Source organism: Elgaria multicarinata, chromosome 3, assembly GCF_023053635.1.
Source record: "Elgaria multicarinata webbii isolate HBS135686 ecotype San Diego chromosome 3, rElgMul1.1.pri, whole genome shotgun sequence".
In the NCBI taxonomy this organism is placed as follows: domain Eukaryota; kingdom Metazoa; phylum Chordata; class Lepidosauria; order Squamata; family Anguidae; genus Elgaria; species Elgaria multicarinata.
Window position 1 is genome coordinate 151,966,344 of NC_086173.1, and position 21,974 is coordinate 151,988,317.

General features: G+C 46.1%; 1 protein-coding gene across 1 annotated transcript in view; it reads right to left on the reverse strand.

The window, feature by feature from the left end:
- Nucleotides 1-21,974, reverse strand: part of LOC134395555 (uncharacterized) — an 84,262-nt gene that overhangs the window by 17,557 nt on the left and 44,731 nt on the right. Inside the window, exons 20-25 of the mRNA XM_063121718.1 lie at nucleotides 13,909-14,115; nucleotides 11,559-11,744; nucleotides 10,198-10,371; nucleotides 5,933-6,028; nucleotides 4,351-4,487; nucleotides 643-781 (exon numbers count right to left, since the gene is read on the reverse strand). Coding sequence (XP_062977788.1) covers nucleotides 643-781; nucleotides 4,351-4,487; nucleotides 5,933-6,028; nucleotides 10,198-10,371; nucleotides 11,559-11,744; nucleotides 13,909-14,115 — 939 coding nt within the window. The remainder of the gene's footprint in view (nucleotides 1-642; nucleotides 782-4,350; nucleotides 4,488-5,932; nucleotides 6,029-10,197; nucleotides 10,372-11,558; nucleotides 11,745-13,908; nucleotides 14,116-21,974) is intronic.

The following is a 21,974-nucleotide window of genomic DNA, read 5'->3' on the forward strand; positions in this document are numbered from 1 at the left end:
CTTGCTGTTACCGGTTTTTTAAAAATAAACCGTTCTAGTTCATATGTATTTAGAACTGATGAAAAATACTTAATGAGCAGGTTGAAATGGGGCCTACATTTCCCATCTGGCCCGGGCCTATTACCAGCTTTGCCCGGCCCTGGGTTTAAGAAACAAGCTTCTCTGTGGACAAGACCTGCAAGTGCTGTTGCCTTCATCCTGGAGTGTCTTGGGGTTTGCTCAGAGCTCTTATATGTGGTGGTGGTGGTGGAGGAGGAGGAGGAGGAGGAGGAGAGAGCTCTCAACTGTTGCCCCCTTCTCTTTCTCTCATAGCAACACCACAAGCCAACTGACCTCCAGAAAGCATCATGGAGGAGCATAGCTGTCACATTCCTCAGTGGCTGCTTTCTCCTTTTCACCTCAAGACCAAAGGACGTATTATATAATCCCTGCATTTTATTAAGCATGCTTAAGATGGCCACTTGCATCTCCCTGTCGAGTTTAGCACTCTGTCCAGATTCCTGATGAATATTCCCACTTCCCCCCCCCCCCCGGCCCCGCTCTTGGGCCTCCACCCCCCAAAATGCATAAATTCCCCAGTTTTCTTCCCATCCTCCTGCCCCACAACTGTCCTCCAAGCCAGGGATCAGGAATGCATCTCACCGCCGTGTGTCATGTCTTCCAGTTTCTTAATCACGAAGGCGGCGTCGGTGCTCTCCTCATTGACTGTGCTGACAACCTGTACTGCGTTGGTGGCAAACGTGATGATGCCATATCTGGGGGTGATGTCATAGGTGGAGACCTACAAGGGGAGCCCAGGGTGTCCGGAGAGGGAGGAACCATTAGGATGAGTGCATCTTGCTTCCTCAAGAAAGGGTGGGTGTTTTTTTAAAGCTGTACACCTTGGGTCTATAAAGAACATTTGCATTGTGTTCTGCTCCTGGAAATCATAGAATCATAGAATCATAGAATAGCAGAGTTGGAAGGGGCCTACAAGGCCATCGAGTCCAACCCCCTGCTCAATGCAGGAATCCACCCTAAAGCATCACTGACAGATGGTTGTCCAGCTGCCTCTTGAAGGCCTCTAGTGTGGGAGAGCCCACAACCTCCCTAGGTAACTGATTCCACCATCGCACTGCTCTAACAGTTAGGAGGTTTTTCCTGATGTCCAGCCGGAATCTGGCTTCCTTTAACTTGAGCCCGTTATTCCGTGTCCTGCACTCTGGGAGGATCGAGAAGAGATCCTGGCCCTCCTCTGTGTGACAACCTTTTAAGTATTTGAAGAGTGCTATCATGTCTCCCCTCAGTCTTCTCTTCTCCAGGCTAAACAGGCCCAGTTCTTTCAGTCTCTCTTCATAGGGCTTTGTTTCTAGACCTCTGATCATCCTGGTTGCCCTCTTCTGAACACGCTCCAGCTTGTCTGCGTCCTTCTTGAATTGTGGAGCCCAGAACTGGACGCAATACTCTAGATGAGGCCTAACCAGGGCCGAATAGAGAGGAACCAGTTCCTCATGTGATTTGGAAGCTATACTTCTATTAATGCAGCCCAAAATAGCATTTGCCTTTCTTGCAGCCATGTCGCACTGTTGGCTCATATTCAGCTTGTGATCTACAACAATTCCAAGATCTTTCTCGTTTGTAGTATTGCGGAGCCAAGTGTCCCCATTAAATGACAAGAAATGACCGGGGATGGGCTCCCAGCAATCAAGAAGACCTAGATCTGGGTTTCAATCAAGGATGGCATCTAGAATGCAGCACAGGTCTGCCTAGGAATTGTCAACTAATCCCAAGAACCAAGCTCCTGTCCACCAAGCCATAGAAAGCCTTCACAGAGTATGCACCTCACTCCAATCAACGGTATCTATTTGTTATCTAACTTTATTTATTTATTTGTTACGTTTATATCCCGCCTTTCCTCCAAGGAGCCCAAAGCAGCGTACGTGATCCTCCTCCCCTCCATTTTCTATTCACCGCAAACCTGTGTAGCAGGCCAGCGACTGACCCCAAATCACTTACAACGATTTTTAAAAACAAATCAGACAATAAAATATAAAAAAGCAATTACCAATAACAAAGAATAAAAACAATGAACACTAGAACCACTAAAAGGCTTCACAGGTGGGAAGAAAATCTCAACTCAGACTAAAAGTCTGGTGATGGTGGGGAATTATTAGGGGAGAGGGTTCCGTAATCTGGGTGCCACAACTGGAAAGGCCCTGCCCCGCATTCTAGCTAGACAAGCTTCTGACAGAAACGGGACACATAGCCAGGCCTTCAATAATGGCTGCAGTCTCTCAGGTGAAGATGTAGCGGAAGGAATATGCATTGTAGTGTGTAGAATTGATAAGAATTTATTGTATCTTGTAATTGTGACTTGTTCTATAAATATGTGTTTTGAGATAACGAAGGGAAGGGGAATAAAGTGGCAGCTGGAAGAGGGCTCCAACCAAGTCTAGAGGGCCCTAGGAGACTGCCCATCTCTTACACCAACATTAAAATCACTCCACTGGCTGCCAATTAGTTTCCGGGCAAAGTACAAAGTGTTGGTCATTACCTTTAAAGCCCTAAATGGTTTGGGTCCAGGTTACCTGCGGGATCACCTTCTCCCATATAGTCCGCCCCGCACACTCAGGTCCTCTGGGGTGAACTTACTTCAGTCAGCTAAAACTAGGCTGACATCAGTTTCCCAGAGGACCCTTTCTTCTGTCGCCCCCCCCAGATTGTGGAACGGCCTGCCGGAGGAGATTCGTAATATTAACTCCCTCTGTGTGATTTTAAGGCAGCTTTAAAGACTAGCCTTTTCCGGCAGGCCTATCCAGATCAATGTTAAATCATGAATTTTTAAGATGTATTGATTCCTGTTCTAATGTTGTTCCCCACCTCGATCCAAAGGGAGAGGCGGGTAATAAATAAATAAATATATTATTATTATTATTATTATTATTATTATTATTATTATTATTAATCTGGCCAGAAATTACAAGAAAGGTGTTTCCTGTCAGGGAATCACGGTGCCTGCAGTCCAGCTCAGGACGACTGCCTATTTGCAGCTCTTTTCCAGTTGCTACCCTGCCCCCCATTCGCAACATGAGGTTTTTTTGTTTTATTTTTTGTCCTTAGGAGAGGTAGATGAGGTAGGAGTAGGGATAGACTGATCAGACTATTTTCAGTCCAGGTCAGTTTCACATTCTTAAGTGTGTTCTATCTTTTTTCCACATCAATCTCTGGCAGGGAGAGGAGTTGGGAACAACTAGGCTGGCAACTGTTACCCAGAGGACCTTTTCTTCTGCCGCCCCCAGATGTGGAATGGCCTGCCAGAGGAGATTCGTCAGCTTAATGCTCCCTCTGAGTTTAAGACAGCTGGCAGGCCTACCCAGATGAATTTTAAACCTAAGAATTTTAAGATGCTGTGATTGTTATTTTAATATTGTATTGGTTTTATATGCTCTTTTAACTAATTTTATGTATTATATTTTATTTAGTGTTGTTCCCTGCCTCGATCCAGAGGGAGAGGTGGGTAATAAATTATTATTATTATTATTATTATTATTATTATTATTATTATTATTATTATTAAAGTTGGTCCACCTTCATTTTGCTTGCACCAATTCAAGCAGGGTTGCTCACACAGTTCTTACCCCACCAGTATCCACAACTGCCGCTCTGGACTTGACCCCTGCCTGAGGTTGACTGTGCACTTGCTTCCAGCTCGTTTGAAAGCTCCATCACACTGGGGGTTAACACGCTCCCTACCTTTGCTTCTCCGCCCGTGTTTTCATTCCTCAGTTACTTCCTCTTTCAAAAGAGAAAGTACCGAATGAGCACAAGGCCCATTGAGTCCGCTGTTCTAATGGCGCTGCTTCTCCTGCACACAGCAGGGGAGAGCAGCGATTCCGAGATTAAAAATACATTGGACCTAATGAGGGGATTATTATTATTCTTTTGTGGTGCAAGGAAAGCCAGAAGGGGCGGAAGGCAGACGATTTCATGTGAGGGACCTGAGCAAACTCTGTGAGTGCCCAGTAATGAGCGTGCAAGAAAACGTTCGTCAGATGGAGCTTAGAGTCTTGGTCGCTGCCTTGGAATGCAAACCTTGACTGGTTTTGACCATGTGCCCTGCTTCTGGCCCACTTGGACTGACGGCATGCTCCCTCTGGCTCCCCATAACCTGACTCTCTGGAGCCTAACTCTTGCCAAAGCCTGATACTGCCCATGCACTCCAGCCCCTCCTATATCCATAGGGCCCTGACCCACAAATCCCCACCCAGATACTACATCTTCTTATTTCAAGTGTTAGTGCTTACATCTACACCACTCTTACATCTTCTTGGAGCAAGGTGGAGTAAAAAAGGGTTTCTGAGCATTCCTTACCTTCTCAATCAACGCGATTGCTGCATCCTTTGCTTTCTTAAACGTCTCCTTGCGAATGCTTTGGGAGGCATCAAGGACAATGTAGATGTTCAATAAGCCACCTTTATTAATCTTGATTCTACGCTTCTCTGTAGCGGCTGTGGGGAGAATAGAATCAGGGGTGGATTTCCCAGCCTCACTCAGCCTCTACACCAGGGATGTTAAAACTCCCAACCGAGGTCCCAATCTGGCCTTCAGAGGTTCCCTCTCATCCTAATTCCCTCTATTTCCAATGCTCACTTGCGTGTGTCATTGCTCATGTAGCCAAAGTGGCACTATCTACACACAGGAGGGAAGTTATCAGCTGGCTTGGGGGAACCCTGAGGTTTGCAGAAGGAGAAAACAATTTAGGGAACAAACCTAAGAGGGGGGAAAACCCCAAAATGGCCCAGTTAGGATTGAGCATGCTCACTGGTCACAGAATGCTGACTGAATGTCAGGGGTAGAGGGGAGGAATGGAAAACCAGGTGGGAAGGGGAATGGAGTATTGTAAAAAAGGGCATGGTTGACCAGCTGGAACCCTGAACGCCTTGCAGAACCCACTTGTGGGAACCTCTCTGTGTTTTTGAAGGAAATGCCCAACATGGATGGAGCAGGTGACATCCCTCCAGCTGCAGGAAGGGGACAGATGTGTGCGAGAGAAGCAGCAACTGGGAGTTTGTAAAACGCAGAGAGAGAGAGAGAGAGACGGACAGACAGAGAGAGAGAGAGAGAGAACGAGAACAGTGTTGCTAAATGAAGTTAGCTAAAACTGGGCTTGGTGCTGTCTAAATGTCGTCTTTGCCCGCAGTGGCTCCAGATCAGTGCTGCGTCAGTTATATGACGCAGCTGCCAACTTGCATCCACCGTGGGACAAAGAGGCGAAGATGTGCAGGAAAAAAGACAGGGATTTACCCCAACTTTTCCTGCAGGAGCGAGGTCTTCTGCTGTCTTTCCTTGGTCTGGTGCTGCACTGGGGGCATTCCCGGGCAGAAGGTGACCTTGGATTAGTTGCCAGAAGCTGGGTGAGGGTGAGGGGGTGGGCCCAGCAAGCCTAATGGCCACCGGAAAGCCTGCGCTGCCTACCTCAGTCAAGATTGCTCACCGCCGGCCCACAGCAGAGACACCACACAGGGTTAGGTGGCGGAGTGGTGCCAGCTCGGCACTGTGAAGGCAGTCCCCTGGTTGGGGCTGCCCAAATTGCTATTGGTGGCATCTTCTGCCTTGTAGAAGTACCAAAAATTTGCCTCCACTTATACTTAACTTACGCTCTGCTGATGTATTTGCAAACAAAGAAAACTCTACACCCAGTTGTTTCACTGTGATGTTTTTAGTGAGCATTTGTTTGCTTTCTTGAATTTTGGAGGGGAAAAGCATTAATTTAAAAACAAAACAAATATTTACAGCACCCTCTCCACCACAGAAACTAATGCCAGTAGCATAGCTCTGGAATATCTTACCACTCAGGGATGCAGGGAGTAGCTATCAATATTATTTTGTCCCTTGTTGCAAGCCGGGGGAGGGAGCCCTTGTACCAAGGCAGACACCACTCACAAAAACTTACAAACATTTTTATCAGGATCCGAGATCTCTGCAACATCAGCGAGGGAAGATATGAACTTGTCGGCGACTTCTTCTGGAGTGTCAAAGGTGAACGGGTCTGAGAAGGAAAATGTGGAGACTGAATTAGGAATAGGAGTCTAAAAGCTTGTTTACACAACTAGATATATAAAATCCTGCTGCAAACTAGAGTAGGGGCTGAAAAGATAGCCGGCAGGGAGGGGGGAAAGGGAAGCAGTTTGCTTTGCTGAATGGGGCTTACTTGTGAATGAACACTGAAAAAGGATCTTGACTATGGGGCTGAATAGTGCTATAATGAAGGGCTTCTGACCGATTGTGGGAAAACAATATGCCTCAACAGCACTAAAGGGCTCCAGTGTGGAAGGGGTGATTACAATGCTGAGGAAATGGCAGTGGGGTGGTACTGAGTCCTGGAAATTTGCCCTCTCCTCTGCCAATATAACCCTTTTAATGGTTGACTTCTTTAGCCTGCTCCCTTGGAGCACAACCCTTGCCTTGTTATTCGGTTATGCACCTGCTTCTGGCCCTCTTGACTGCCTAATGCTGCCTTGATATTCAGTCCTTGTGTGGTTTGGCCCATGCACTTGGACTGCCTCATCCTAGGCCCCGAAATGTGCTTTCCTGCATGGAGCCTGACCTTTGCCTGAGGCCTGACAGCCTGCTTCTGATACTGAAGCAGTATCCCTCAGTTTCCCTTTCCCTCAGTTTCTCTCACTAAAGTCCATCTGGGCCCTTTCCCTCAGTTTCTCTCACTGAAGTCCAGCTGGGCCCTTTCCCTCAGTTTCTCTCACTGAAGTCCAGCTGAGCCTTTTCCCTCAGTTTCTCTCACTGAAGTTCAGCTGGGCCTTTTCCCTCAGTTTCTCTCACTGAAGTCCAGCTGGGCCCTTTCCCTCAGTTTCTCTCACTGAAGTCCAGCTGGGCCCTTTCCCTCAGTTTCTCTCATTGAAGTCCAGCTGGGCCCTTTCCCTCAGTTTCTCTCATTGAAGTCCAGCTGGGCCCTTTCCCTCAGTTTCTCTCACTGAAGTCCAGCTGAGCCTTTTCCCTCAGTTTCTCTCACTGAAGTCCAGCTGGGCCTTTTCCCTCAGTTTCTCTCACTGAAGTCCAGCTGGGCCCTTTCCCTCAGTTTCTCTCACTGAAGTCCAGCTGGGCCCTTTCCCTCAGTTTCTCTCACTGAAGTCCAGCTGAGCCTTTTCCCTCAGTTTCTCTCACTGAAGTTCAGCTGGGCCTTTTCCCTCAGTTTCTCTCACTGAAGTCCAGCTGGGCCCTTTCCCTCAGTTTCTCTCACTGAAGTCCAGCTGGGCCCTTTCCCTCAGTTTCTCTCACTGAAGTCCAGCTGGGCCCTTTCCCTCAGTTTCTCTCACTGAAGTCGAGCTGAGCCTTTTCCCTCAGTTTCTCTCACTGAAGTCCAGCTGGGCCTTTTCCCTCAGTTTCTCTCACTGAAGTCCAGCTGGGCCCTTTCCCTCAGTTTCTCTCATTGAAGTCCAGCTGGGCCCTTTCCCTCAGTTTCTCTCACTGAAGTCCAGCTGAGCCTTTTCCCTCAGTTTCTCTCACTGAAGTCCAGCTGGGCCTTTTCCCTCAGTTTCTCTCACTGAAGTCCAGCTGGGCCTTTTCCCTCAGTTTCTCTCACTGAAGTCCAGCTGGGCCTTTTTCCTCAGTTTCTCTCACTGAAGTCCAGCTGGGCCCTTTCCCTCAGTTTCTCTCATTGAAGTCCAGCTGGGGCCTTTCCCTCAGTTTCTCTCACTGAAGTCCAGCTGAGCCTTTTCCCTCAGTTTCTCTCACTGAAGTCCAGCTGGGCCTTTTCCCTCAGTTTCTCTCACTGAAGTCCAGCTGGGCCCTTTCCCTCAGTTTCTCTCACTGAAGTCCAGCTGGGCTTTTTCCCTCAGTTTCTCTCACTGAAGTCCAGCTGGGCCTTTTCCCTCAGTTTCTCTTACTGAAGTCCAGCTGGGCCCTTTCCCTCAGTTTCTCTCAATGAATTTCAGTCGGGCCCTCTACCTCAGTTTCTCTCACTGTAGTCTAGTTGGGCCGTTTGTCTCAGGCCTCCATCACACCCGTGTTTTATCGCACTCTCGTCATGCCTGGTTTGCGGTTTTGGAGCGTGGCACTCAGGTGGCGTTGTGCCTGTCCTGCATACATCCTGCCTCTTCCCCTCCCCTTTTCATGTTTTCCTAGAGCGGGGAAAGTCTGGATAATTTCCCCCAAACGGTATTAAAGCACCCTTCATGCCCTGTGTAGTGCCGTCCTCTCCCTATTTCTTTTGTTGGGGAAGTGCTTTGAAGGAAGAGCATGCTGACGAAACCAAATAGAAACCAAATGCACAGTTACAAGATGGGGGACACTTGGCTCAGCAATACTACAAACGAGAAAGATCTTGGAATTGTTGTAGATCGCAAGTTGAATATGAGCCAACAGTGCGATATGGCTGCAAGAAAGACAAATGCTATTTTGGGCTGCATTAATAGAAGTATAGCTTCCAAATCACGTGAGGCACTGGTTCCTCTCTATTCGGCCCTGGTTAGGCCTCATCTAGAGTATAGTGTCCAGTTCTGGGCTCCACAATTCAAGAAGGATGCAGACAAGCTGGAGCGTGTTCAGAAGAGGGCAACCAGGATGATCAGGGGTCTAGAAACAAAGCCCTATGAAGAGAGACTGAAAGAACTGGGCATGTTTAGCCTGGAGAAGAGAAGATTGAGGGGAGACATGATAGCACTCTTCAAATACTTAAAAGGTTGTCACACAGAGGAGGGCCAGGATCTCTTCTCGATCCTTCCAGAGTGCAGGACACGGAATAACGGGCTCAAGTTAAAGGAAGCCAGATTCCGGCTGGACATCAGGAAAAACTTCCTGACTGTTAGAGCAGTGCGACGGTGGAATCAGTTACCTAGGGAGGTTGTGGGCTCTCCCACACTAGAGGCCTTCAAGAGGCAGCTGGACAACCATCTGTCAGGGATGCTTTAGGGTGGATTCCTGCATTGAGCAGGGGGTTGGACTAGATGGCCTTGTAGGCACCTTCCAACTCTGCTATTCTATGATTCTATGAAAGGGGAGGGTGGGGCGATTCTTCTCCTCCAACACTGTGTCAAACGAATGGAGTTGTGCTGAGTCAGTTGAATGGACTTTTACTGCTCCAACCCCACTCCCGTTGTCTGATGAAACGTTAAATCGGTAAATCACTAGACGACAAAGCCAGAGCGAGGAGGAGAAAGAGCCCACGCCCATCACAATGTTACAAGAAATGAACTGGAGGCGGAAGAAGACGGGGCAGAGCGGGGTGGAGTGGCGTGGAAGAACAAACAAGTGAAAGGGAAGTTTCGTCAGTATAGCGCGATACCACAAGCCCACATGAAAGGGGCCATTAGCTTGGCATGCTAATGCAATGGAGCTAGAAATCACAGAGACAAACTAGGGGGGGAAAGTAGGTGTGATGAAGCCCTCAGTTTCTCTCACTATAGTCCAATTGCACCTTTTCTCTCTTGGATCCTCACAGGTACATAAAAGAATATGTGTCCATCTAGCCAAATATTACCTATTTTGACTGGTAGTGGTTCTCTGAGGAAAATTGGGCTATTTTCTGAATTGCTGGATTGGAGTCCAATATGGTTTTTGTGGTCTACGCACAATGCTATTTGCTGGTCAAAGGCCTCTTATCTTACCAGATATAATTGACTATTTCCCTTCACTTTCTCACCAGTTCAGACATAACAAACACACAATAGTGTGGGCTTTTATCACATATCTCATACACTCCCCTGCTCCAATTCTCTCCTCTCATGTGTTTGAATTCCCTCCCACGACTGAGCAAACCATGTCATGAATCAGACAAGTGATATTTACCTCAAACCATAGCTTCCTTACGTGTATAAAACAGAACTGGAAACCACAGTTTGAATTAGGTTTCAGTTCAGTTTTGTAGGCAAACTATAGGTTGTCTGATTCAAATCTTGTGGCAACTATGATTTGTTCAAACCAGGAAGGGACGGAGGAAATCAGAGTATGGAAGGCAAGGGAGAGAGGAAATGCATAAGCCTGAAGCCCATTCTTGATAGCTATAGCATGGTTCAGCCACTACATTTGAATTGTGTCTGATTGAATCCCAGAAAGCAAGAACAAATCTGAATTGAAATTAATGCTGCTTATCTTTAGATAATGTATTTCGTAAACAGGAAACTTCCTCATGGTCACAGTCCACACTTTCAGGATTTATTCCCCCAGTCTCAGACCTCCACCTGCTACCTCTCCCAATTTACTCACTTCGGCATTCTGGTTCTGAGCCACTCCATTTTTCTGACTCTAGGCAAGTCCGTTCGTTGGATCCCACGAGACTGAGTCCTCTGTCACAGTAGTAGCGGACCTTGTATTCTACCCGATATTCAGTGCCAGTTTTTCGGGCACCAATTGGGATACCAGGGTTAGGGCAGTGGCCACCTGGATAGGAGAAAAGATTACACAATTACGGAACGGTCAATCATTTTGAAGTGTAACTGTGTAACAGTACGTGAATGTAAAAAATATCTGTCATTGTTCAAAAAACTCCCAAAGATATAAGGTTGCAGCCCTCCACCTTACTTAGAGCTCCATCCGACAAGCGTTTTATTGCACGCTCATTACTGGGTACTCACGGAGTTTGCTCAGGTCCCTCACATGACGTCGTCTGCCTCCTGCGCCCCATTCCACCCCTTCTGGCCTTCCAAGCGCAACAAAAAACCCACCTCTTTAAGTCCAATGTTTTTTTAAACTCGGAATGGCTGCTCTCTCCTGTTGTTTGCAGAAGAAGCAGCGCCATTAGAACAGTGGACTCAATGGGCCACATGCTCCTGCACTTCCTCTTTTGAAAAGTGGAAGTAATTGAGGAATTAAAACACCGTCTGAGAAGTGAAGGTAGGGAGCGTGTTAACCCCTGGTGTGATGGAGCTTTTAATTATCCATACACTTCGTTATTTCAAGAATCCAGAAATCCCTGTTTTCTTACCCACGCAGCAAAGGAAGCTAATAAGACTAGGCCTAGGGTGACCATATGAAAAGGAGGTCAGGGGCCCTGTATCTTTAACAATTGTATTGAAAAAGAGAATTTCAGCAGGTGTCATTTGTATGTATGCAGCACCTGGTGAAATTCCCTCTTCATCACAACAGTTAAAGCTGCAGGAGCCCTGCCCTCTTTTGTATCTGGTCACTCTTCATATGGTCACCCTAACTAGGCCACACTTCAGTATTTTAAGGCTGACCTGCATCTCAATTCTCTTAACTGATTCACAAATTACCTCCTGCAAAGAATATCTTGACTTACAGAGGAGTGGGGTGTCTTTGCAAATGGATCTAGTTGACATAGAAATTCTAAGTCTTGAGCTTATCCTGCTATTGATATTAGTTTAAAGAGAAACAGAGCACACAATATAAACATATTTACAATAGTTTAAAGAAAAAGAAAAAGAAACAGAGCACACATACATGCTTCTTTGGATTCATCTGGCTCAGCTTTGCAAAACTTATGACAAATGACCAAGTGTAGAAGTTGGTAGGTCGACGGAATCCACAGACACCAATCTTTATCATTTACGCCCTTCCCAAAGAGGAAGAGTTAGCAGATCTTCCCTGCAACTGAATGTCAAACTCACCTCCATCATCACATATCGTTGTCTCTCCACTCCATTTCCCATTGGGGAGGCAGACGCGGTTCTGGGATCCCAGCATTGTGTACCCCTGGTAGCACTCAAACCTCAGTTCCTGGCTTACATTGTAGTATTGTTGGCGGGGTTCATACCGGCCATTTTCGAACTCTAGGGGCCTGTGACAGCGGACAGCTGGAAGGAATAGCAAACGTCAATAAGTGGTGTCTATAATTTGTCTGCTTGGTCTGTCAAACCCTCCCACTTCACAATCCTGTCCTGTCCTGCCACTCTGAGGCCATTTCAGCCTTGAGGCTTATGGCTGACCCATAGCATTTGAAAATGCAGAGGAGGGTGGGCAAAATCCCTTGTTCTCACAATCATTTTTGATGTGGTAAAATCACCATGAAAAGCAAAAGGGCTCCCAGAGACAGTAAATTCCAGCTCTTATCAGATCTGTGGGATTGGCACCTTTCTTTCTGTTTTTTAACCAGCTCCAGCACCAGCTGGATCTGTGGACATTAGCAGAGGACAAAAAAAGCTTCTCCTACTGGTTCTTGCAGATCAAGTAGCTCTTAAAATGCACAGGAGCAAGCCAAGCCAACGTTCTTCCCGATCAGTTGTCAATTCCACATAGGTATATATGCTGGGGAACATCTGCCCTGTAGCCAGGATGGGGCAAATGGGTGCACCACCCTCCTTCCCCTCCAGAGCTATGCTTTGCCTCCCCCAGGATGATGATATTATTATTATTATTATTATTATTATTATTATTATTATTATTATTATTATTATTGGAAAATTGCCCTTTTAATTCGTGACATAGCCAGACATTTATGTCATTTAAAAATATACATAAATACTTGTTTTAAGAACAGGAGCAATTTGAGAATGGGACCTTCTGAAAAATTCAGTAAAGAAGGCAAGGTGAGTACACCTCAAAGCCTCATCTGGAAGAGCTTGCATTTTGTTCGCTCTAGAGCAACCTTCCTCAACCTGGGGCGCTCCAGATGTGTTGGACTACAACTCCCAGAATGCCCCAGCCAGCTGGCTGGGGCATTCTGGGAGATGCAGTCCAACACATCTGGAGCGCCCCAGGTTGAGGAAGGCTGCTCTAGACTTTCCCACACTGAGGATGGATTTTTCTTTATCACAATAACCCTATAATTTACTTAAGTGATCCTGAAAAAAAGAGTTAAATATTAACACTTTGTATTATGGGCCAAAGTTAGACTCCACCCTAGTACCTGATGGCAGAGGATGAAAATACCCATAGAGGAATCGAAACTGCTATGCACACTACTAGGGTGACCCTATGGAAGGGAGGACAGGGCTCCTGTATCTTTAACAGTTGTATTGAAAAGGGAATTTCAGCAGGTGTCATTTGTGTATATATATGGGGAACCTGGTGAAATTCCCTCTTCATCACAACAGTTAAAGCTGCAGGTGCCCTGCCCTCTTTTAAATCTGGTCACTCTAGTATAGCTCCTGCAGCTTTAACAGTTGTGATGAAGAGGGAATTTCACCAGGTTCTCCATATATACAAATGACACCTGCTGAAATCCCATTGTCTATGCAACTGTTAAAGATACAGGAGCCCTGTCCTCCTTTTCATATGGACACCCTACACACTACAGTTAGCTGGCTGGCCACCTAGGCTGTAACCCAGGCCTAATTTCAGATTTTCCCAATGTCTGCAGCTCAGCATTAGCTTAACATCCTTCCTTTTTCTTATAAAACAAACAAAAAATGCCAGTAATTTAATTCTTGGTGTTCATACTATTTTTCCCTGTTAATTTGACCTTTACATAGCCCATTATGTAAGTTAACACTCTCTGCGTGGAGGAGGAGTGGGTGGGGAGTGGAGGAAGTCACTGCTCCGCCTGGCCTGGCCCTCAAACCCTCTCCACGAGTGAGGGGGAGATAGAGTGACCCTATGAAAAGGAGGACAGGGCTCCTGTATTTTTAACAGTTGCATAGAAAAGGGAATTTCAACAGGTGTCATTTGTCTGCATGCAGCACTTGGAGAAATTTCTTCTTCATCACAACAGTGAAAGCTGCAGGAGTTCTGTCCTCTTTTGTATCTGGTCACTTGGGCAGGGCTCCTGCAGCTTTCACTGTTGTGATGAAGAGGGAATTTGTATGCTGCATGCATACAAATGGCATCTGCTGAAATTCCCTTTGGGGGGTCCCCAATGCTGCAGGCCTGGCTTACTACGTTTTAACATCTTATAATCAAAAGAGGGGTGGGTGCTACAAAACCACTGCGTCCAGAGTGTAGAATTATGTAACCGCCACTACTTCCAGGCCAGTTTGAAAGGCAAGACAGCTAATTAAAAATGAACAACTGTCCTCATACCTTCACATTTGGCTTTCTGGACTGGCCTTTTGTACACATTTTCCATGGAGCTCCACCGCCTGTTGTACTCACAAACCCGGGTCTCCGTAGGGTATGGGTATTTCCCAGCTGGGCATGAATATTCCAGCAGCGTGCCATTTTCCAGCACTGTGTAGGTGCCTCCTTCAATCTCTGCAGTTTGGGGGTCACAGGCGCCATCAGTCACATCTGGGGGGAAAGCAGATGTGGAAATTAAAAGGGTTCAGGTTACAATTGGCAAGACACAACCTATTTAACTTTTGTAAACTGCCCAGAGAGCTTCGGCTATAGGGCGGTATATAAATGTAATAAATAAATAAATATTTGCCTAGGTCATAGTCCAGACATTCCTCTAGTGACTGTAACTCTTTTGCAACACTTAACAATTTCCATGCAGAGACAGAGCTTCTCTGCATTAAGCAAAACCCCTGAGTCTCTCTGGGTTTACGATGGGCAGCTTTAGATTGCGAACACGTGATTTGGGATTAAAAAACTTCCCTTTATTTATTACACTTAAATCCCACCTTTTTTCCTCCAAGGAACCCAAGGCAATATACATAATCCTCCCACTCCTCTCCATTTTATCCTCATAACAACAACCCAGTGATGTAAGTTGAACTGAGAGTCTGTGACTGGCCCAAAGTCACCCGGTGAGCTTCCATGGCCAAGTGGGGACTAGAACCCAGATCTCCCGAATCCCAGTCCAACACTTTAACCACTACATCACCCTGGCTCTCCCTTCTCAGCAATGCTTTATATGTTCAATGAAACGGTGCCCTCTAGTGGTTGAATTATAGCGCTACACACTGTTGATATTTAAATTTAAGGTCCCTTATTGCTTTATCTCTGATCTTTTTGAAAGTGGGATGAAGGGGGGAAAGTGGAGATGTCCTGGAGATTGACGATGTTGTGTAAAGGTGGGATATAAATGCAATAAGAATAATAAAGGACCCGCAAACTTCAGTGAGTGGCCAGTCACGAGCATGCAATAAAAATCTAATGTAGAATTATTATTATTAATAATATTTATTTATATAGTGCCATCAATTTTCATCATGCTGTACACAACAAAATAAAACAAAATACAAAACACCCTGCCCTATGGCTTGCATTCTAAAATCACAAACAGGGAGGGGAAAGGCCAACCAGTACGGGGGAGAATAAAATAATAAAAACTAGTATCGTCACACTACGGCTAATAATAACAAATTGTTTGTTTCTTTTCCCCCTAATCAGCTGACAGCCCTAGACAGGAATCTTGCCTGAAAAAGAAAGCAACTAAACTTTCAGGAAAAAAATACTTTCTGTAAAATAAAACTTAGGTAAATCGCCGAGATGATGGTAATGATGGTGATTATAATTTTACAGATGAAATTGTGTATAAGGTGTTCAAAAGACCCACACCGAAAGACCCCCTTTCTGGGGGAAAGTGTACACCAAGCACTCAAGGCATTCTAAAATCTGTCACCAGACCCCCCCCTCCTTTCCCTCTGTTCATTAATAAAGAGTCATCAGAATGCAGTTGGCTGGTTGCTCAAGGTTGCCCTGCACTCACCACCCCCAGAGAAAGTTTAGCCTGCTTGGCAAATGTAGCAGTTTCCAAAAACACAGCTGCTAAGGCTTGGATCCCGGATCCAAGTTGCCATTATCCCAGCCACTTCGGTGCACCGCTCCTTGTTATCACGAAAACCACCCCAAGGGTCAGCAAAGTTAGCTTTGCCCGCCTTTGCGGGGGGGGGGGGCTTATCTGGTGCAGAAAGTTACATAAACAGGGCATAGTTGTCACAATATTATGTGTTGTTAGCTGTTAGAAATACTTTCATTTATAGGAAATGTATAACTCTGCAATCAATAAGGGATGGGAGGAGGGAGGAGCATGGAATGTTATAAAAGATGTTGGTTGTGGATGATTGGTAGAGATTAAGAAGCTCGTCTTCGATCCGTTGAGGGTGAGTTTCCTCCTACACGTGTAGTTCAATAAAGAATGGTCACTGAGTCTGGACTTGTCTAGTTTTTCTGTTCCCTCCCTTCTGGTTGGTTTTTTTACCCTAACTCTCTCTCTCTCTCTCTCTCTCATTTACAGGAATGTTTTTGATTTGTTCCACAAGTGTGTGAGCTTCCAAGAATAAAGCAGAAGTCTCCCCCTACTGGCAGAAAATATATAAACAAAGATGGAGGCTTGGTGCTAGGGGTGTGCACGGACCCCCCGCTCCGCCCCGCGGGCCGATCCAAAAATTTCGCAAGTGCGGCCTAGACTTCCTGGTTGAACCGCGGGCTCAATTGAAGAAGCCGAGGGACCGCGGACGGAGGCAGGTAAGGGAGAGGAGGAGGGGTTTACCGGGCCCTGCCGCTGTCACCGCATGGGCGACAGCGGCAGGGCCCGGTAAACCCCACTTACCTTTCCGGCGGAGCTCCAGATCGAGGCGAAGGATCCGCCTTCACCTCGACCCTCTTCGCCACGCTCCGCCGGCCCCCCAATCCTCTTCGCCTCCGCCTTAAGGGGAGGCGAAGCACCCCGCTCCGCTTCTAATTCGCCAGTTCGATTAGAAGCGGAGCACATCCCTACTTGGTGCCAATATATTTTAAAGGTGGAACCCAATGTGAGTGTGGGAATGACCTAAACTCCCCTTTCCCTGCCTATTGCGACCACCCTCATCACCACCACAACCCGTGGTGTTTGCGTGTTGTTGTTTAAACGTACACATTAAATGCGGAGACACATTTAATGTCAAGTCTACTTTGACCTTTAAGGCATATTTACGCTACAAGTACGAATCAGTTCAAAACTTTTTTGAACTTTGTCTGAAACCGCTCTGTCACAGCTTCCCCCATAAAGACTTGTGGGGATGAGAATTTTGTGAGGTTCTTTTTGTCAGAGTGTATTCAGCTTCTCCACAGAACAACAGTTGACAAGGAGCTACAGCGGACAGAAAGGAACCTTGTCAACGAAACACTCTCTAACAGAAAGCTGTGTCCACTATAGAGATTTGGAAACTGGCTTAAACTGGCCTGAGAAAAGATTGAATTAAAGACTTCAGAAGTCCCCTGGTATCAAATAATATTTACAGCCCCATAATGTTTTGTTTTGTTTTCTCAGTTGCCATAATTCATAGACAGTGAAGTAGGGCTTGTGTCAGGGTTAGCGTCGACAGACACCTAAGGCCCACACCCCAATAGGGGAACTTCAGCTGACTCTCAGAACCCTTTGGAGAGCGAAGCACTGTGGACAGCTCCTTTAGAGTTCTAAGAGATTCGGACTGAAACTGGGATTGGATTCACCGCCCCACTGACATCGGAGCCCCCAGCCTCTGCTCCCACATCTTATGGGAAGATAACAGCCTTGCCTTGTAGGAAACTTTAAAGAGCTTAGTTCATGTTTGTTTTGATTTCTCTCTCTAGTTAGAGAAAAATAGTAGCTCTATTCAAGCATTGCCTACTTATTCAATTCACATTGAGAAGGGGGCCGCTCCCACTGATACTGTCCCACACATTCCCATTAGCCCCACATTATTTATTATGATTACATTTTTTCCCCTCTTGCAAGCAACCCAAGGCAACTTACATGGTCCTCCTCCTTCAATCTATTCTCACAACAACCCTGTAAGGTAGGTGAGGCTGAGAGTCAGTGACTGGCCCAAAGTTACCCAGTGAGCTTCCATGGCTGAGTGGAGACTACAGCCCAGCTCTCCTGAGTCGCAGTCCAACCCTAACCACTACACTACACTACACCACTACATATCCACACCATCCCTATGTTGGGGAGGGAAGGTCTGGATGGCACAGAGCTCTAAAACACGGGAGGAACTTATTTATATAGACACCCCACCCCCAATACAGGGTCACCAGGAGGGGGGCAGTGGGTGCAAGCCTGCTCTCCCCCGCCTCATGCAGTGTTAATTGTGTGAAGGGAGAACTCCCAAATGGGCCTATAGCTTTACCTCATTTTATCCTCACAGAAATGCTGAGAGCAGAAGCATTCGCTGACAGGACAGAGCTTGTTTCGAAGGCCAACATGCACCCCAGGGTTAGGTGAAATATTAATCAAGATCAGAAGGTTTCTGAATATGTAGTGAGTGCATTTCACCTCAGCAATAAGTAAACACAGCTGCCCGTCATTCATCTGGAAGTCTAACAGGCAGGGCTTTTTAGATCAAGGAAACAGATCCAGCAAACAACGTCATTTAAAAAAAATAAATTATCCGGCGCCAAGTGAAAACATGCCTTTTTAACAAAGCTTTTAACGGTTGAATTCACTAAGCTGGCACATTGTTTTAACTGTTTTAATAGTTTTACTGCTTTTAAATTATATATTGTTTTAACTTGGTTTATGGTTTAATTTGTTTTTAGCGTGTATATTTAGTCTTTTATACTGTATACTTTTATCTGTACACTGCCCTGAGATCTTATTGATATAGGGCAGGGTATAAATGTTTTAAATAAATAAATGTATTGCACACATGCAAATCCACGTTCACGCAGAGGAGAGTGATGATGCAATATTGACAAATTCTTCACATTGGGAAATTCGCGGACCGTAGCAGTGCTTCCAGATTTTGTCAGTGACCCGGGAGCTAAGTGTACTTAGCATAATATTTAATCTAGTCTTTGTTCGTAGGGCACCTTTTCCTAAAATTACTTATGCCCTAAGTCAGTAAAGTTGAAATCCTGCCCTGTACCAAACTTGCTTTCTACTTCCATTAGAAAACAAGAGGACAAAAAAATAAAATACCATCTTTAAAAAAGAAAGAAAAGAAAAACAATACAGCAAGCCTTGAGCGTCATTTTTCTCTGCATTGAGTGCCATTTTTCTTGGTTGAAAGGCAGGGTACAAATTCCATAAATATGTACATACATAAAATCCTCACATATATACATGAAGTGGATACTCAGCACTTCATCCCTAGTTGTAGAAGGCTTCAACCTAGTTCTTGCTAGTCTATGTACTAGTCTATATAGACTATACAGTATACTAGTCTATATAGGGTAGATTCCTGCATTGAGCAGGGGGTTGGACTCGATGGCCTTGTAGGCCCCTTCCAACTCTGCTATTCTATGATTCTATGATTCTACTAGTCTATATTTTAGTTTTAATGCCCCCTACCCCGGTTGGTTTTTCCCTTCCCTCCCCTGTCTGTTACGGTGATTTTAGATTGTAAGCCATATGGCAGATTGTCTTGTTTTGTTTTATTCTGTACAGCGCCATGAAAATTGATGGTGCTTTATAAATAAATATTATAATAATAATTATAATAATAATAATAATTGCTGAGGTGCTAATCCTGTGCTTGGGCACTTCAGGCTGGAGATGTGGTTTTACAAAAGATAATGATTCTCCATCTAAAAAATAATAATCCCTGCACATAGACAAACTAAAACAACCTGACCCTACCTAGAGTCCTCCAGATATTTTGGACTACAACTCCCAGCATTCCTGACTATAGGCCATGCTTGCTAGGGTTAATGGGACTTGAAATGTACAACATCTGGAGGACACCAGGTTGTGGAAGGATGGGCTAGAACCTTTCCCCCCTGACATCTTGTTTTCTCCATGAAATTAGTTATACAGAAACTATTCAAGCATTTAAGTCCCAGCTGCAGCTTGAGGAGGTATTTACGTCTCAGAGAAAGAAATACCCGCCCCCAATGAATATCATAGGACTGCTTCAACCATTATAACAATCTTATGCAGAAACTTCTTTCATGTAGGAATTAACCTGCAACCCACTATGTGTGTTTGTTCAGAGTACATGCATTTAGTCACAGCTAACAATTGCTCCCCAGCATACATGTAAAGAAGCATGTGTACAATGGTTGCAGTAGGTTGCACTCCCAATTCCAATATGCAAGTGATCTCCAATTGAAATGTCTCTGAAACATTTGAAATGGCTCTGAAGCTTTAGAACGGGGCTGAAATGCATAATTTGTAAATAACCTAATTTTCCAATTTTGTCACTCAGACAAAGTGTGAATGTTTGACTTCAAATTTAAGTGTGAACATTTGGATTCAAATTTCAAAATTTAATTTTGAACCTGATTATATTTTTTCCTAAACTCAGAAACATTCAAGTGCTCTACACAACGATTTCTTGATTATTTTTGGTAGATAACATATATGGAAATCAGACATGTTGCCAGATATTAATATCATTGCATGTTCGCTATCAAATACCAATACCATTCATGACAGCTTTTAAATGCTGCCAGATACTAAATTGTATTACATATCATCTATCCAATTCTTCCTTGTAAAATGAAAGTACAGTCCTATATATGAATCCCCATTACATTCAATAAGATGTACTCCTGTGAAAATGTGTATAGGATTGCAGTCCAAATCATTATTGGTAGAATGTCAAACCAAATACTGGACAAGTGAGAATTCAGGAAAAATAAAATTTAGTGAATATTCAACATCAATGGGTTGTATCGGATGTTAGCCCTGCTTAGAGTAGACCCATTGAAATGAGTAACACAAATCCTCCAGTGAGGGAGGAAGCAGCAGCCAGGCATCTTTCCACCGTGCCTGGGTCCAGCTCCAGCTGAGAGCCCCCTCCCTTCTGCTGTCAACTGTCTCTGCAGAGGCCACCAGTGAGGGAGGAAGCAGCAGCCAGGCATCTTTCCACCGTGCCTGGGTCCAGCTCCAGCTGAGAGCCCCCTCCCTTCTGCTACCAACTGTCACTGCAGAGGCCACCATGAGGGAGGAAGCAGCAGCCAGGCATCTCTCCACCGTGCCTGGGTCCAGCTCCAGCTGAGAGCCCCCTCCCTCCTGCTACCAACTGTCTCTGCAGAGGCCACCATGAGGGAGGAAGCAGCAGCCAGGCATCTTTCCACCGTGCCTGGGTCCAGCTCCAGCTGAGAGCCCCCTCCCTCCTGCTACCAACTGTCTCTGCAGAGGCCACCATGAGGGAGGAAGCAGCAGCCAGGCATCTCTCCACCGTGCCTGGGTCCAGCTCCAGCTGAGAGCCCCCTCCCTCCTGCTACCAACTGTCTCTGCAGAGGCCACCATGAGGGAGGAAGCAGCAGCCAGGCATCTTTCCACCGTGCCTGGGTCCAGCTCCAGCTGAGAGCCCCCTCCCTCCTGCTACCAACTGTCTCTGCAGAGGCCACCAGTGAGGGAGGAAGCAGCAGCCAGGCATTTCTCCACCGTGCCTGGGTCCAGCTCCAGCTGAGAGCCCCCTCCCTCCTGCTACCAACTGTCTCTGCAGAGGCCACCATGAGGGAGGAAGCAGCAGCCAGGCATCTTTCCACCGTGCCTGGGTCCAGCTCCAGCTGAGAGCCCCCTCCCTCCTGCTACCAACTGTCTCTGCAGAGGCCACCATGAGGGAGGAAGCAGCAGCCAGGCATCTCTCCACCGTGCCTGGGTCCAGCTCCAGCTGAGAGCCCCCTCCCTCCTGCTACCAACTGTCTCTGCAGAGGCCACCATGAGGGAGGAAGCAGCAGCCAGGCATCTTTCCACCGTGCCTGGGTCCAGCTCCAGCTGAGAGCCCCCTCCCTCCTGCTACCAACTGTCTCTGCAGAGGCCACCAGTGAGGGAGGAAGCAGCAGCCAGGCATTTCTCCACCGTGCCTGGGTCCAGCTCCAGCTGAGAGCCCCCTCCCTCCTGCTACCAACTGTCTCTGCAGAGGGCACCATGAGGGAGGAAGCAGCAGCCAGGCATCTTTCCACCGTGCCTGGGTCCAGCTCCAGCTGAGAGCCCCCTCCCTTCTGCTGTCACCTGTAACTGCTGAACTTTCCAACTAAGATTGTAGTGCCTGAATTTGCTTTCCTTTTCCCCCTCCTCCTCCTCCCTCCCAATCCCCTTTCCTTTTGTGTCATGTCTTTTAGATTGTAAGCCTGTGGGCAGGGACTGTCAAGAAATACTTTTGTAAGCCGCCATGAGAGCCTTTTTTGGCTGAATGGCGGCATAAAAATACTTAAATAAATAAATAAATAAATAAATATTGGATACAACCTAATGTTCACTCAGAAAACTTCAAGAAGGATTTCAAAGTCTTTTCAGCTGTTCTACATCAGAATAAACATTCAGAATGAATTATTTTAGCATGGTC